At 40.4% G+C, this 16,509-nt stretch overlaps 1 protein-coding gene across 1 annotated transcript in view; it reads left to right on the top strand.

The window, feature by feature from the left end:
• LOC133502288 (fibroblast growth factor 6-like) overlaps window positions 1–8,972 on the top strand; it is an 11,659-nt gene extending 2,687 nt beyond the window's left edge. The window contains exon 3 of the mRNA XM_061822932.1: window positions 8,796–8,972. Within this exon, the coding sequence (XP_061678916.1) occupies window positions 8,796–8,972 (177 nt within the window). The remainder of the gene's footprint in view (window positions 1–8,795) is intronic.
• The last annotated feature ends 7,537 nt before the right edge of the window (window positions 8,973–16,509 follow it).

Below are 16,509 nucleotides of genomic sequence, written 5' to 3'. Positions count from 1 at the left end.
CCTCAAAAAGCTAAAAAATAAGCAAAACACATTTTGAGAAGGAGATGCAATCGACTCCCCCTCCCCCCTGTATTTTTGGTTGTGGACAGGACAGCATATGAGTGTTTTTTATGTGTGCCTCACAGTTCTCAGGTTTGTGTTTAAATCTCTGCTCCAGGCTTCTGGTCATGAGTTTGCGTGTTCTTACCATGCTTGGGTGGGTTTTCTCTGGCTTTGTCACACTTTTCCCAAAACATATTTTAGGTCACTGGTGTCATGCCACATTCGCCTGACTTGGGTGGAGACAGCGGAGGTTCAATTCCCACTCAGTGACCAAGTGAATGAGAGTGTGAGTGGTTGTCCGTGTCTATACGTGCCCTGCGACTGACTGATGACCAGTTCAGGGTGTCGTCGGCCCTATCAACTCAAGTTAGATGGGAGAGGCTCCAATGCCCCCTCACCCTGAGCAGGATAAGCGGTATTGAGAACTGATAATTGGATGAAGGCTCAAAATTGCCCATAGGTGCAAATGAGTGTGAGTAGTTGTAATCTCCGTATATGTGCTCTGTAATTTGGTTGGTGACCAGTTCAGGGCGTACCCCACCTCTCACCAAAAGACAGACAGAATAGACTCCAGCTAATCCACAACCCTGATGAGGACAAGCCGCACTAAAAGATATTTTGATGTTTTATTGTTTCATAATTAAACAATGGCTGCCTGTATGTACAGTTAATGAGGACAGGGAAGGTGGAATTTTGGTTAAATTCTCAAGTATATTAATTTATTCATTGAACCAGATGAGCACAACTCTATCAAAGAAAGTAGAACAAATAAGATCAGAAATTATGTTGTGTCCAAAAATATGAAATGGGAGAAGAATTGAAACACGTGAAGAAAGGGAGCTGCAAAAAGGCACGGAATGCCAAAGCAACATTTAAAATCAATCAATAATTAAACAGCAATCCAGCCAGGTCTGATGAGAGCAAATTTTAACTGTTTGGATGACGGAATGCACACCACTTTTGGAGGAGAAGTACGACTGGACATGACTCTAAGAACACCAAAACATGTGAACATGATGGTGTGGGGGTGCTTTTCAACAAATGGGACTGGTAATCTTTACATTATTGAAGGAATGATTAATGGGCATATCTACTGAGACATTCTTGACAAAAAGCTGCCATCTTCGAGATAAATGATGATAAATGAAATGAAGCTGGACATTTTTAGAAGAATAATGATCGAAAGCATACTGCCAAAGAAATTGGTTTCAAAGAATTAAAAAGAAGCTACGAGAATAGCCCAGCCAATCACCTGAATTGAATCTAATTGAAAATGTATGGAAACAACTGAAGAGTTTGTTTTCAAAACGCGACATAGGCATTTTTTCAGATTTACGAAACTCGCGCCAAAATTATCCAGCTCCGAATGGTAGTTATCGGGATACTCAGATTTTTGTTAAAAGTGCGACATATTGTTCTATATCAGCCAAGGAAGATCGCGTTTTATTTCAAAATGCGACATATCGAGATCTTATTTAGAGCAAAATGCGACATAATTTCGTTCAATCAGCGTGCGCTGCTGAAGCAAGCAGCATCCAATCAGAATTCGTCTAGAGGGAAGTTCCGGTATCTTCTACATCATCATCCAAAATGGCTGCGCCCACGTTTGAGAGAGATGCTAATGCCGAGTTTGATTTTACAGCCATAAATAAAATCAAAAGAAAGCAGACTCAATGAGTCATATTTCAAACAGTGAATTTGTGAGTTTGAAACTGATTTCATTTTGGAGATGTGTGTATGAGATCGACTACCTATTTTTTTTCTGCTGGTATCCCTCGCAACCCATATTAACCTTGGTAGACTGGTTTGAAGCAGTTTACTTTCTTAATGATCTCACATCAACTTAGAAACAAAATTAATCAACTGAGTGACACAATGCCTGCAGATGTCGGATTGCAGAATCGCATACAGATACACAAAATTACAATGATGTAAACTCAGCCTTTCCAAGACCTCATACTGAACAAACAAACAGTTTCTAAATAACTGAAAAACACCTTTTTAAAAGAAATTCTCATTTTTTCATCTTCTTTTTCGACATCTGACATTAGTGGGCTAATTGTGAAAATTGTGGCTGGTGACTGACCCTTATTTCTGATACCTAACTCTCTAAATGTGGTGGTCATGGTCTTAAATATTATTTTAAAATGCTTGAAATTTTGAAAGGCAAATAGTTTTCATGATTGCCTATCAAAAGCAACTGATTTAAAAAAAAAAATACAACTGCTCCTGAAGGTTTAAGTCGAAATTTGGATATGTCTCACTTTGCCAAGAATAGAATGTTTGGATATGTCTCATTTTGGAGAAAAACTGAAATTTGTCATCAAAAAAACTCAGTGAATATTAAAGCCAATATTTTTTTGTAGTATGGTGTTTAGTTACTTTTTAGCATCTCTTTCCATCCCCCAATAGTTAGAAACATAAATTGAGTTTATTGTTTTCACTTCAATACCAAGCCCTTTTCTCAAAATGAAAAAAACGGATACGTCTCATTTTGAAAACAAACTCTTCAACTGAAACTCGAAGTCAAGAAAAAGCCCGTGGAACCTTGGCGGTTTGAAGACTGTGTGGAGGAATGGGCCAAAATCATACCAGAGCATGCAACTAGTTTCTCCAAACATTGCAACCCATTGCAAACAAAGTACAAAGAATTAAATACCAATTGACCTGTCCAATATGTTTTCCCTTTGTCATTTCACATTATTTCACCAAAGTCAATTTCTGATCTTATTTGCTCTTTCTTTGTATGTATGGCTTACGTGAGTGGCTCCCAACATCTGCTCAAATTTTGACAACTGTAGCACCTTTGGAAATACATCTAATGAGAAAAACCGTGACGTTAACTTCTCCTTTCAGCCGCCGTATTGGTTTGACGTACTTGCTTTAGGGAGATTTGCAACCATCTCAGCAGTAACCTTGATGTCATTGGCGCTGCACTGACAATGACACGTGTTCCCGTTAGTAGTTGCTACTGCTGCTGCTTCACTTGTGAGCCAACATCCTTGACAGGCAGAATGTCTCCCCTCTCAAGTGATGAAGTGTTAGCTTGCTACTGTGCTGATGATCTGATAAGAGATTGAATTTAGCCACATAAGGTTTGATGGAGGCAGCCGGCTTGCTTGCTCCACTCTATACGCCATGTTGGCTAGTCAACACTGTAGTACTTAAACTTTTACTTCTCTCATTCTTTCTTAGTGGTGGATATTTTGTTGACGACTGAACCTTGAATTATTCTTATTGTAAGCCTAGTGTACCTCTTTACACTTTGTATTTTGAGAGACTACTTTTAAAAGCATTATGTACAGTATTTTGTGTACCGAAAAATAATACCATCACTGCTAGTTATGGTCACTTGATCAGATGAACGAAGAATTGGAGTTGGAAGTTGTGCATTAAATTAGTCTGATTTGTGGTTAAGGAATGGGCTTGATGTTAGGTCTTATTTTTTGAAGTGGCACAAAAATAACCATATTCAACCAAATTAAAACCATAATCTCATCAATGTATGAACACCTTTGCACTCTTTGAATTTCACAGCTGGCCATCATCATCGGGCAAAATATAATTTTTTTACGTGCTTGATGAGAAAATGGATAAACTTCAAGTTTTGGTCTTCCTCTGCCAGTATATCTGGTATCCAACTCGGCATGGAGCCTGTTCTCGTGCCCGTTTAATAGGAGTTCATACAAAAGGTCATTCATTGGCGTAACTGATGGTGTAGTGATACACTTGCATTTCTGCATGCTGCATGGCTTCATCTCCCACTCAGAGTTGTCAATTTGAATTTGAAATGTTGACCATTGACTACATGTGCCCTGCGATTGACCGACAATCTGTCCAGGGTGTGGTCTGGCTTTTGTGTCACCTCTGATAATCTCCAGCTCAATGTGACCATGAACATCATGAGTTGTATAGAAGATGAATGTCTGTATGAAGTTGAGCACTTTTTTTTTTTAGTAGAACAACTTGGAAAAGAATATGAACGTCCTCTTTTTGGATCCAAACTCCAACACAATGGATTTGCTTGATGTGATTTATTTCCAGACTTTCCTCTTTAATTTGAGGGTGTTTACATCCAAATCCAGTGAGCTGTGTAGAAATTACAAGAGTTTTTATCCTGCATATGCCTCACACATTTCAAGGAATCCATCATAAATGAAACTTGCACTTTATTCTTGGTTGCAAATCCTTTGCAGTTAATTTAAGCTTGAAGTCTGGAAGGCAAACACATTATCAGTTGCTGGATTTTATCCCTGGAAATGCTAAGCCTGGCTTCAAACTGCAACTGTCCTCAGTTCCTGGTGGTTCTTCAGGCAGTTTCCCTTAGTTTTGTCTTCAACATGTGAAATGCATGCGAAATCAGATTCAGGCCAGGTGATTGACTTAGACATTGGATAACATTCCACTTCTTTGCTTTCACAATATGCTTTGAGTCATTGTCCATCTGCACTGTGAAGTGTCGTCCAATGAGACGCATTTTGGCCGAATATGAGCAGAAGATATTTCTGGAAACACTTCAGAATTCATCACGCTGCTTTTATCAGCAGTCAGCAATCAGTTCTATTGGTAGCCATACATGCTCAGTACCACTACCATGCTTCAGTGATGTGCTGTAGTATGTTTTGAATCATGAGTAGCTTCTTTCCTTCTCCATACTCTTCTATTCCCATCACCTTAGGAGAAGTTGATCTGTGTCTCATTTGTCCATATGGTATTGCTCCAGATTTTGTAATTTATTTATTTTTAAATAGATGTTATTTGGTGCACTCTCATCTGGCCTTGTTCTGGCGAAGTCTTGTCTTGATTGCTGTTTATACTCCTGGAGTGTGTTCTTGATCTGGCCAACTTTTGTGAAGGGTTTTTATCTCCACCACAGAAATGAATCTTTGGTCATGCACCACCGTTGTTTTCTGTTGTCTTCTGGGTCTTTTGGTGCTGCTGAGCTTAGGAGTTATTACAAATGTTCCCAGTGGTTGATTTGGCTAAACCTGATGTTTTTGCTCTCTGTCTGCTGGTTTTCTTTTCTATTTTATTTCTAAGCCTAATGACAGCTTGCTTCGCTGACAGTGACAGCTCTTTGATTCTTGTATTGAGAGTTGACAGCAACAGATTCCAAATACAAATAGCACACTTGAAATGAACACTACACATTTTATCTGCGCCTTGTGACTGGGATAATAAGGCAATCACACAAACACAGCCATGGAACAGCTGAGAAGCCTATTGTCCCATTACCTTTGGTCCTTGGGAGGCATATTGTACATCACTGGCGTTGTAGTCTTTTTTTTTTTAACAATTGCAATTAAAGCAATTTCAATAGTAATCCAGTGCAATGATCATTGTGCAAAGGGCGCCGAAACGTCAAGAAATGTATGTATTTAAAGTGACTAGTAGTGCGGTAATCTGGAGCAATGTTGATTGTGCAAATGTTGCAAATGCTCCTCAGATATGTAAATGATGCAGCATGGTGAGACTACTTCAGTGAGTACACGAGTAATGTATAATACATAATAATTGCCCCGGCAGAAATGTGACAAATTCAAGACAAAAAAATTGGTAGCGTGTAGCAGTTGAAAGTTAAGTTAAGAAGTTAACTGCGAGAGGGAAGAAGCTGTTGGAACGTCTCCTAGTTTTAGTTTGGATTGTTCAGTAGGACTTACCTGAGGGAAGGAGCTGGAAGAGCTGGTGACCAGTATGTGGAGGGTCCAAGAGGATTTTGCCTGCTCTTCTCTTCCCTTGAGGGTAATTGACCAATCCTCCCACTGGAACGAGAGTACGTTGGAATATTTGACAGCCGCTTCTCCCCCTGGAAATGGCTTACTTTGACCAGGATCCATCACCGTGTTGCGTCCAAAGATGGAACCCGGGTTGGTTTACACCTGTGTCTGTGCCATAAATCCTTGATAGCTGGCTCCAGCCGCCTGGCTGGTGAGCTGGCGCAACTTTTATCTGCCACACTGTGTTGTATCCTGTTCAACTCACTCCCATTCATTATGTCACTGTCACCGTTGTCCTCCGGCAGTATGGTTGTGGCACAGCTGTGGCCATTTGGATGGCTCCTCAGGGTCGGCTATTGGAGACCTTCTTTCGCAGAGACCATGGTCTCGGTGGAGGGCAGTGGACTTCATCGGTGTCAACCCTGTGGCCAACGAAGCCCAACCATGGACTATCTGTGGCTCTGCGGCAGTGGATGTTATGTTTCTAGTTGACAGAGTCTGTTGACACCAGCTACCTCAATAACACTCAAACCCCTTTTAATTTTTTTTTAAAGTATCCTTGGGTGGCATGAAATGTGCAATATGAATCCATTTTTTTATTGATAGAATCAATATTCTGAACAAAAATTACCTTGACCAAATTTGGACATAGGTGGTTTCCACCCGACACCACCCATTGTAGAAATTGTGATTCAGATACCGTTTGCCTAATTTGGATGTAAATACCCTTCCTCATAGGTTTGCAGTTAAAATACAGTGAAGAAAGTAAGTATTTGAACACCCTGCCATATTGCAAGTTCTCCCACTTAGAACGCATGGAGGGGTCTGAAATTTTGATCGTACGGGCATGTCCACTATGAAAGATATAATCTAAAAATAAAAATCCAGAAATCACAATATATGATTTTTTTAACAATTTATTTGTGTGATACAGCTGCAAATAAGTATTTGAACACCTGAGAAAACCAATAATAATATTTGGTACAGTATCCTTTGTTTGCAATTACAGAGGTCGAAGGTTTCCTGTAGTTGTTCACCAGGTTTGCACACTGCAGGAGGGATTTTGGCCAGCTCCTCCACACAGATCTTCTCTAGATCAGACTGGTTTCTTGGCTGTCGCTAAGAAACACGGAGTTTCAGCACCCTCCAAAGATTTTCTATTGGATTTAGGTCTGGAGACTTGCTACGCCACGCCAGAACCTTGATATGCTTCTTATGGAGCCACTCCTTGGTTTTCCTGGCTGTGTGCTTCGGGTCATTGTCATGTTGAAAGAACCAGCTGCGACCCATCTTCAGTGCTCTGACTGAGGGAAAGAGGTTGTTCCCCAAAATCTCACAACACATGGCCACAGTCATCCTCTCCTTAATACAGTGCAGTTGTCCTGTCCCATGTGCATAAAAACACCCCCAAAGCATGATGCTACAACCCCCATGCTTCACAGTAGGGATGGTGTTCTTGGAATGGAACTCATCATTTGTCTTCCTCCAAACACGGTTCGTGGAATTATGACCAAAAAGTTCTATTTTGGTCTCATCTGACCACAAAACATTCTCCCATGACTTCTCTGTATCATCCAAATCGTCATTGGTTAACCTTTCCAAGGATCAATGAGACCCCACGAGGTGATATCTCGCATGGGGTCCACTCCGATTGAGATTGGCCGTCATGTTTAGCTTCTTCCATTTTCCAATGATTGCTCCAACAGTGGACCTTTTTTCACCAACTTGCTTGGCAATTTCGCCGTAGTCCTTTTCAGGCATTTGGAGTTGTACAATTTTGTCTCTGGTGTCATTGGACAGCTCTTTGGTCTTGGACATGTTACAAGTTTGAGTCTTATTGATTATATGGGGTGGACTGGTATCATTATGCAGCTAACGACCTCACATAGGTGCATCTGATTCAGGATAATACATGGAGTGGAGGTGGACTTTTAAAGGCAGACTAACAGGTATTTGTGGGTCAGAATCATAGCTGATAAACAGGTGTTCAAATACTTATTTGCAGCTGTATCGCACAAATAAATCATTAAAAAAATGAATACATTGTGATTTCTGGATTTTTCTTTTTAGATTAACTCTCTCAGAGTGGACATGCACCTATGATGAAAATTTCAGACCCCTCCATGATTTCTAAGTGGGAGAACTTGCAATATAGCAGGGTGTTCAAATACTTATTCTTCACTGTATGTTTTTTCATTTCAAAACTACTTTGGTGGTGTTCAGAGCCAAAAAGATGAGGATGTCACCGTCCCAATATTATATATATATATATATATATATATATATATATATATATATATTATATATATATATATTTGTGCCTACCTCTCTCTCTCTCTCTCTCTGAGACCTAGCCGGGAAAGGTTCGCATTAATGAGGGAAGAATGAACTTAAATGATTTTAGTAAATGGCTAAAACGTCTAATTGGAAATTGATAACCTGTTTCCTTTTTTTATGGATTTGCACCAAGATGTTATGGGTTCTTGCATGTGCCTTTGTGTAACTAAAAATTGGCAAACTACTATTCAAAATGCAGTTAAACATCCATCCATTTACTCAGCTGCTTATCCTCACAAGGGTATTGAGTCCTGTTAAACATATGGATCAAACTTATTTTTTCCCTCCCTACTGTACACATACACATGCATCTCAATAAATTAAAATACAGTAGTATATATTCTTTATCCTCAGCGAAAAATGACAATTAGTGCACCTTAATTATGACACCATAAAATCTAAAGGTATTACAGCTTTTCCATGTCAGTATTACATGGCCCCCTGGTGGCAAAGGCAATCCCGATGCAAAAACGATTTACATTCTATTTCATGACGAAAAACATCATTTCTTGAAGTTAGAATACTACAAGAGAAATAATTAAACTGATTTTTAAACATATGTTGGGTAGGAATTAATATTCTGAAAAGTGTTTTCCATCGATTTAATGCTCTTCTCCAATAAATGGATGAGATTTTCTCGAGTGGAGTGTAAACGTACATTTTCCTTCTTTGAAAAAGTTCTCTTCGTGTCCTCTCCAGACAGTCTTTCATGACGAGTGCAAGTTCCGCGAGAGGATGCTCCCCAACAACTACAACGCCTACGAGTCGCTGGCGTACAGAGGCTCCTTTGTGGCACTCAGCAAGCATGGCCGCGTCAAGCGGGGCAACAAGGCCACCACTGCCATGACTGTGACACACTTCCTCCCACGAATATGACCTCCCCCAAGCAAAGACTGGCAATAACACACTTATTTGCACATGTGGATTCTTTCCCAGGTAACTTCAATACCCTCTTCATACTGTACATCCATAAAAACCCTCAATGGACTGTCAAAGAGAAAATATCCTATAGTATTTATTCAGACTTTATATGTATATTTGGGTAGCTTTCTTTGTATTAGGAATGATGAAATGCCTTTCTTTGCTGCTTTTTGGGATTGAAACCAATTTTTTTGATGGGCATAGACGCAGGCTTCAGTCAGTGGTCTCCTCATTCTATTGGATGGCTGCTTGTTGAAGTGCCCTGTCAGCTCTTCTTTTTGGATATGATCATTGTATTACCTCAAAGCACCAAAATTTCAAAAAGAAAAAAAATACATGCATGGAACTTCTACAGAGGAAAAAAAATGCCTGTGAACATGTTTTTGTTGTGCACCATCTCCGTTTGTTGGCTGAGGCAACTGGAGCACTTGCAACCATGGCGGTGGTTGTTCTTACTTAGTCAGGAGGTAGCGGTGCCTTGAATTCTTGCTGTGGCCGCCCTCCCTGCCCCACACCCTCGGCTCCCTTTGCATGCAAGAAACGCCGGTGCTCAAGTCAGAAATAGGAACGAAAGACAAGTCATCGCTCCACAAGTCAGACGCCACCCGCTGGTCTTTCGCCCCGTTCCAGGCGGGCCAGACGATGTTCCCTCTTGGAATCCCAGGAAGGAAGTGAAATGGGACTGCGCTGAATATGACGCGGTGGAGCCTTTTTGTTCCCGTGGAAAGATGAGAGGGTTGACAATCCCACAATTTGGTCATTAAGTGTTTGTGGACATGCCATTTTAATAATGCAAGGATGAACAAAATGTCGTTTTCTTCATTGCGTGTATTTCGGGTGCCGTCTGGTATTAGGACAAAAGGTGATGACGGGATCTCTTTTTGGTCTGCCACTTGGAGGCCTTTATGCAGGAAATAGTCGTGTGGATGCTGCTAGTCAGTTGACTGTCAGTGAGGGTCTGCTTTGAGGGACAATGGAGGATTCTCCACTTCAGGTATGCCAGTCTCTCCCATATATGGTTGAATTTATCGATGGAAGATATTTATGCAAAGGGGTCACTGAGTATGTAGCGTACTTTACTTGAATGCAACACTTTAATATATACTGTAAGTGGCAATGCAACGGGCAGAGGCAAAGGCCATGAAAGGTGATTGATGCACAGAGTTGGACTTATAAGGACATCAGCACGTGGCCTCCGTTGTTGATTTAACTCAGCGAGGATGCGAGTAATGCGAGTGAACATTGTTGAGCCTCCGAACAAGTGGGGCCCGTCCATCCAAGCCATTTGTGTACAAAGGCCGGAGGTGCTGACGTCTCATTCTGGGGTTACTGACGTTTAGTTGTTTTCTTGTTCCGACCTTGCTCGAGACAAGATTTTCTCTCGTGTGAGTTGAGACAAGGTCGTCAGGACTCATCAGGACCCTTTTTGGTCCTTCTGAAGTGTGCTGCGATTAATGTTAGCTCTGAAGTACAGTCGAAACTCTGAAGTCCTAAAGTTGACCAGTCGAGCATTTTGAAAAATACAGAACGCCACCAATCCGTTTTTTTTTTTGGACTTTTTGCAAAATGTTGTCCAATTACCGACAAAGAAAAAGAAAAGAGGCGGAAAAAAAAAACGGAATGACCATAAAACCAGAACTTAGCGCGATACAGGAAAGTTGCTCAGTACATAATGACTTCGACAATGATGCTGTATTTCCTCAAATAGTGGCCTGCACTTGTGTAGCTGTTTTTTTTCTCAATTATCGCCCCTTGCACAAATAATCTCAAATAGAAACCTTGTTTGCTCAGTATAAATCAAGATCACTTCATCAAGCATTGCATTCCCACTAGGCTAATGTTTGTTGCTAACAGCAGCACTTGACCCGGTTATGCGTACATACATTTAAAATGCGACTGCCCCCCTTTCCCCACATGACAACCCGCTTGCATTTGGTACCTGGTCCTTCAATGGGGACATATCGTATCACCTCATAATCCCACTAATATCACGTCTCTATTAATGAAACCATCGTTAGAATACGATAAAACATCACACGACACAGTCACGATCGTCTAGAGCGGTTCAAACTGAATATTTATCTAATAACATGACAGATACACACAAATGACATGATACTCACGAGAGACGCTAGTAATTACATTCATTCATGTGCGCAGATCACTACACGTGTGTTTTGCTCGTTGAACTTGGCTTGATCAACCAATTGAAGAGCAGAAAAATTGGGATGCTGTCGTTTGAGCAGAAAAGGTCTTGGGCACCCCGATGATCCGTCACCGGTGTGCTTAATGCTCTTATAATGCAGGGTGTACACGCTGGTAAATGCCACGCATACTGTAGTTACCGCCACTGACAAATTGTGAGTCCTATTAAGAGAGTTGCGGCATCCACATGGCTCACCCAGAAATATTAAACAGGTTTGACATGATCCATTGTCACCCCAACCATTTTCAGAACAGTTTGGGGATAGGGTGGAAAAATCTCTTAACACACCACAGGCGGATTCGTCACAGTCAGGATAATCTTTACAGACCTCCGATGATCAGGCCTTTGCTGACTTTAAACGGAAGGTAGAAGAAAAAAAAAACCACTCAAATTCAATCTGATTATTTGTGTGTGTGCCCGTGCATGCATGCGTTTATAAAACATGGCTAACATGAATCAACGTGAAAGCATATTCCCTCTGCAATAGCGATGATCTTGCTCTATTTGGAGACAGTGATTTTTCTCTTAATTTGTGGCTTCTCTGGTCACTTCACATTGTTTTTTATCCAAACCTTTAGAGCAGTTCCACACATTCTACCTCTTTCAAGCCATCTTTTTTTTTGCATTCCTGTGCATTTTATTTATATATTTTTCTTTGAAGTCTCAGTTTAATTTAAATTATCTAAATTATTCACAGATTATTCCTATCATAGGCCTCCCCCTCTTGATAAACGTTTTACCCCTAACAGATGCGGAGCCGCCTATTTCGTAAGGCAAACAAACTCCTTGGCTGTGTTTGGAATCCTTCCCTCATTACGTAATCACTATTACAAATTCTCATTCTGGGTAGAATATCCTGTAGTTCAGTCAAATGAAAACTGGTTTTCAAAACCTACTTGAGTGCTGTTGGATAATTGCAATATACCAGATCAAGTCCACCTGTTGGTGGACTTTTCATAATATCAAATAGTTCTTCTAATAACACAATATTGTTTTAACCTGAGTGTATTTTTAAAACCTATTATTTGAGATCTTTTCATGCCGTAACTCATAAATTGGTCTGAAAAATCACATGACACACTGGCAACTGAAAATCTTTTTTTTTTTTCCTGTCTGAGCAGTGCATATGAGATATTGAGTTTTTACTGGCTGTTGGGAGTTCACAACTTTTCAAGATGCACTGTGGGATGCATTAAAGGCAAATTCTAGTGGATGACCAATAATAATCATTTAACTTTCGAGGCGCACTAACGGATTGGGAGGTATTCCTAACACAGCCCTCTTGTCACTATTAGAGGAAATACGGTAATTCTTGAGCAAAAAACAGAATGCAAATATTTCTTTTTTTCCGTGAGGCATGGTCACTCATTTGTTTTGTACAGTTTTATGTATTTTTGTATGATGGTTAAGCATATTGCCTGTGATGTTAATTAAGGTGAAGTAACCCCGGAAAATAACTTTCAATCTGGAAAAAAAAAAGAAGCCTGATCAGCATCGTGTTCAACTTTAGAGGTTCTACTGTACTACTGCCATTTTCTGCATGTAGCAAAGTACCACCGAGGCCAACTTGGTGGTGTATTTTTTTTTATTATTTTTCTCCTTTTAATGTTGTCACCGTTTACCTCATACACTCTCGAACTGTAACACGCTGTGGGCAGTGCATTACGGGGGGGGCCCGCAGGCTTTAGTAACTGAATGAGTATGCGGCGAGGTGTTGGTTTTCTGCCAAAGTGACAGTAGAGGCCATATCGGTTGACCTTGTGTCAGGAATAACAGGACTTCATGGAGGTAAAAAAGGGTGGGGAGAGAGCACAAGAGTAAGTGGGAAGCACTGGAAGCAGCAAAAAAAAAAGAAAAAGAAAAAAAAATCAAGGAAGGTCGCTTGGTGAAACAAACTGAATACTGTGATTATTACGGAAGCCGAGGGAGGATGTTAAACTGTGAGTGTCATCACCACTGATAAAGCTATGTTTTGGGGTCTATCGCTATTATTATTGTATTGTCCATTTTAATATGGGAAATAATCAGATGTAGCTTTTCTTTTCCTGGCACGACTGTGTGGGATTAAGTTTGGGGAAGGCGGTGCAATCTCATCAACATTTAAAAGCACTTGTCATCTTTGGAGGCAATTTGGTGTGAATTGCTTTTGTTTTATGGATTTGGTCTACTTTTGGATTTTTAAGACGACACTGTTAACGAAATGTGGTTGACATGGCAATTATTATTATTTTTAATTAGCAGTGGCGTTGAGTCTCATGCGACTTTTTGGAGGGGAGTTGTCTCGAAGGACAAGAATGTCTGTTGCATGATGCGTTTTTTTTTTTTTTTTTGAGTAACTGAGAGAAGGTATTTGTACTGTGCGAAAAATAGCCCCTGCTAATCGACTCCCACTTCTTGAATTCCCCATTATGCACAAGGAATTCCGAACGGTCCCTTTTGAATATGCACCCGTGTAATTTTGCTGACCGTCAGCTGCTTCTAGAGATGTATGTTGGTTCGCAGGGATCTTAAGTGAGTGGATTTGTGCTCATTGTGTGTATGTGTGCGTGTGTGTATGTGTATGTGTGTGTCCCTGTGCTCCAGCAGCCTTTGTTTTCCTCTCAGTTTCCTATTCCTGCACTGAGGGGTGAGTGCTTCCTCTTGAGTCCCCCTCTTTTTGAACATATACCTCACCTTCTGCCTTAGTTCCGATTATTGAAATGATTGTAAATTAGTTTGAAACAACAGACTTCTTCGATCATTGTTTCTGAAAAAAAAAAAAAAAAAAAAAAAGATGGCGAGTAAGTAAAAAAAAAAACAACTATATTACAAATGGGTTTCCTTTTATTTTTGTACGTATGTGCTGTGCACAGCAGTCAAATGTATTCCTGAAATGATAATAAAAGACATTTTGTAAAAGTTGTTGTGATGTCTTCAAGTTTCCATGTTTGACATACTTTTGGGGCCAACGGAAAATATATTTAACTCTCACTCACAAAATATGAGAGGGAACAAAAAAAAAAAAAAACAATTTACAGCAACATGTGTTAAACTCAGTGTGATTGGCTGGCGACTTGTCAGGTGTGTTTATCTCTCGCTCACCTGCGACTCAAATGAATACAAGACAGAGAAAATGGCTTGATGGATGTTGTTAACCTCTGGACTTGACATATAATAATGCATGAGATTTTATCGTGCTTTTCCATTAAGTCAAAGGTGTCAAACTTGAGGCATGCGGGCGAGGTCTGTCATCTTTTGCGGCCCGCGGAAGCAAAAATCTCTCACAGTACACTAATGTCCATGCACAATTGTTGGAATGTGCCCGAATTAGACATTTTTTTTTAAAAACTGGAAAGTGCCTTTTGATTCATGTTTGTGCATCTGAATGTAAATACTTTGAGTTTTGTACAGTGACACTTCTTCAGTCAAACACCCCTGAGGTTCAAAAATGGGGAATTTAACCTGCAAAAGCGATGCTTTTAGACTTATCACAGGCTATGTCACTTATTCACGTTGAGGCAGAGTGCACAATTGTGCTTCTGTTTTACAGTAGTTAACTTCTTTCACGTATGTCTAATTGTTGAAGGTGCATCTTTGATGTGAACAACCTTTGCACAATACTTGGGCTATCAAAGTTAATTATTGTTTTGGATTTCTGTCTCAGGGGTCGGTTGAGTTGCCTGCCTCGAAGTTGAGAGTATGTTCTCTCCGCACTTGCATGGCATTTTTTTGCCCGCTACTCCGGCTTCCGCAAAACATGCACGTAAGGCTTATTGAAGGCTCTAAATAGTCCACAGTTGTGGTTTCTGTCTACATGTGCCCTGACCCCTGTCACTGATTAGCGACATGCTGCACCCAGCTTCTCTCTCTCTCTTTTTTTTTAACACTTTAAACGGAAGAAATTCTACGTTATTTATAACACTGCCTGTAGGGTTAATGCCTTTGCCTTTGAAGTTCAAGTGTAAATGTTAACATTAAGCTAAGACGGTTATGGTGCTTTTCCATATCAAGTTCCAGAGGGGCCTGGCCCTGCTCTGACCCGGCATCGCTTGGCCTGCCCTATGTTGCGTTTCCATTACAACAGGCACCAATCAAAAGTGGCTGGGATTGGAGAAGGTGACTCACTCGTTTCTTGTTGCACCTTCCATCTCGCTGTGTTTCATCTTATGTCCATATGGACAAAAATGCCCACACCTCTTTAGCCGACCGTGAAACAAAAGCTACTTTAAGCCTCGGCGACATGGTCAAGCCCGACTGGACCGGACCGATTCACAAGTGGAAGCCAGGCAAGTCTGTACAGGTGTTTGATGCTGAGTATTCAGTATCTTTTACCTTAGTACATTCCTTAAACAATAAAAAAAAAAAATAATAATAATCATAATAGTGATGGAAGAGTCAGCTTGCTAAAAAGAGAAGGTGTTGGTGAGAATAAAAGTCTTTTAAAAATGAGGCTCCCTGGCTCCATTCATTTGAAAGCACCCAGCATGTATGCTTTTTCATCTACAGATACATTGTACTTCATGAATGTTGATAAGTGTTGATGTAAATCCCAATATATGATGCTTATAAATGTATTATATGGCTTGAAATTCCCGTGATGGAAAATCTGACGATGGTGATTGAAATTCTGAATTGCAACAAAAACAATGCCAGAGATGAAAAAAGTCACCTGATCATGCAGACTGTGCGACAGTTCAGTTGGGTTTGGCGGCATCGTTCGGTGCACCCCAGCATTTAGACACCATGATTGTAAAAGTGACAAGTCACCATACTTAAAGTATAGTGATGCCTCCATCTGTCAGCCAATCAGATGACAAATCCATCATGGCCCTCCTTGGCCTGAGTTATGGAGAAGGTTCTAAAAAGCAATGCCATTGTCCCTAACCCGATCCCTTCCCCTAATCCTTATTCTAATCCTAAATCCACTTACCTTTTTCCTGATACTATCCCTATCCCAAACCCTTACCCTAACCTTAAGAATAAACTATTAAATTTTCTTGAACTGACAAACATCGAGACATTTGACTTACTATTTACTGACTTGGAGTGAGCGTGCGCCTGAAGAAGACTTACTTTAGCCGAAACGTTGCGCAACAAGATTCACACTCTCACGATGTTTTCAATTGCCAGTATCTAAATCTGGAGGTTGGTGGGAAGTAATTGGCACCAAAATGGATGGAGGCAGGCATGCAATTTTTATAAATGGAATAGATCTAAACTGGAATTTGACTTAAATTAAGGGGGTGAACAAATTAAGGGGTCATTACTAAATTTGAAAGGATGGGAAGAGGAAGTCAGTTTGGGTGA

Source organism: Syngnathoides biaculeatus, chromosome 6 (genome assembly GCF_019802595.1).
Source record: "Syngnathoides biaculeatus isolate LvHL_M chromosome 6, ASM1980259v1, whole genome shotgun sequence".
Classification (NCBI taxonomy): Eukaryota; Metazoa; Chordata; class Actinopteri; order Syngnathiformes; family Syngnathidae; genus Syngnathoides; species Syngnathoides biaculeatus.
Note: the sequence above shows the minus strand (reverse complement) of the source record. Positions and strands in the feature narration are given on the sequence as shown.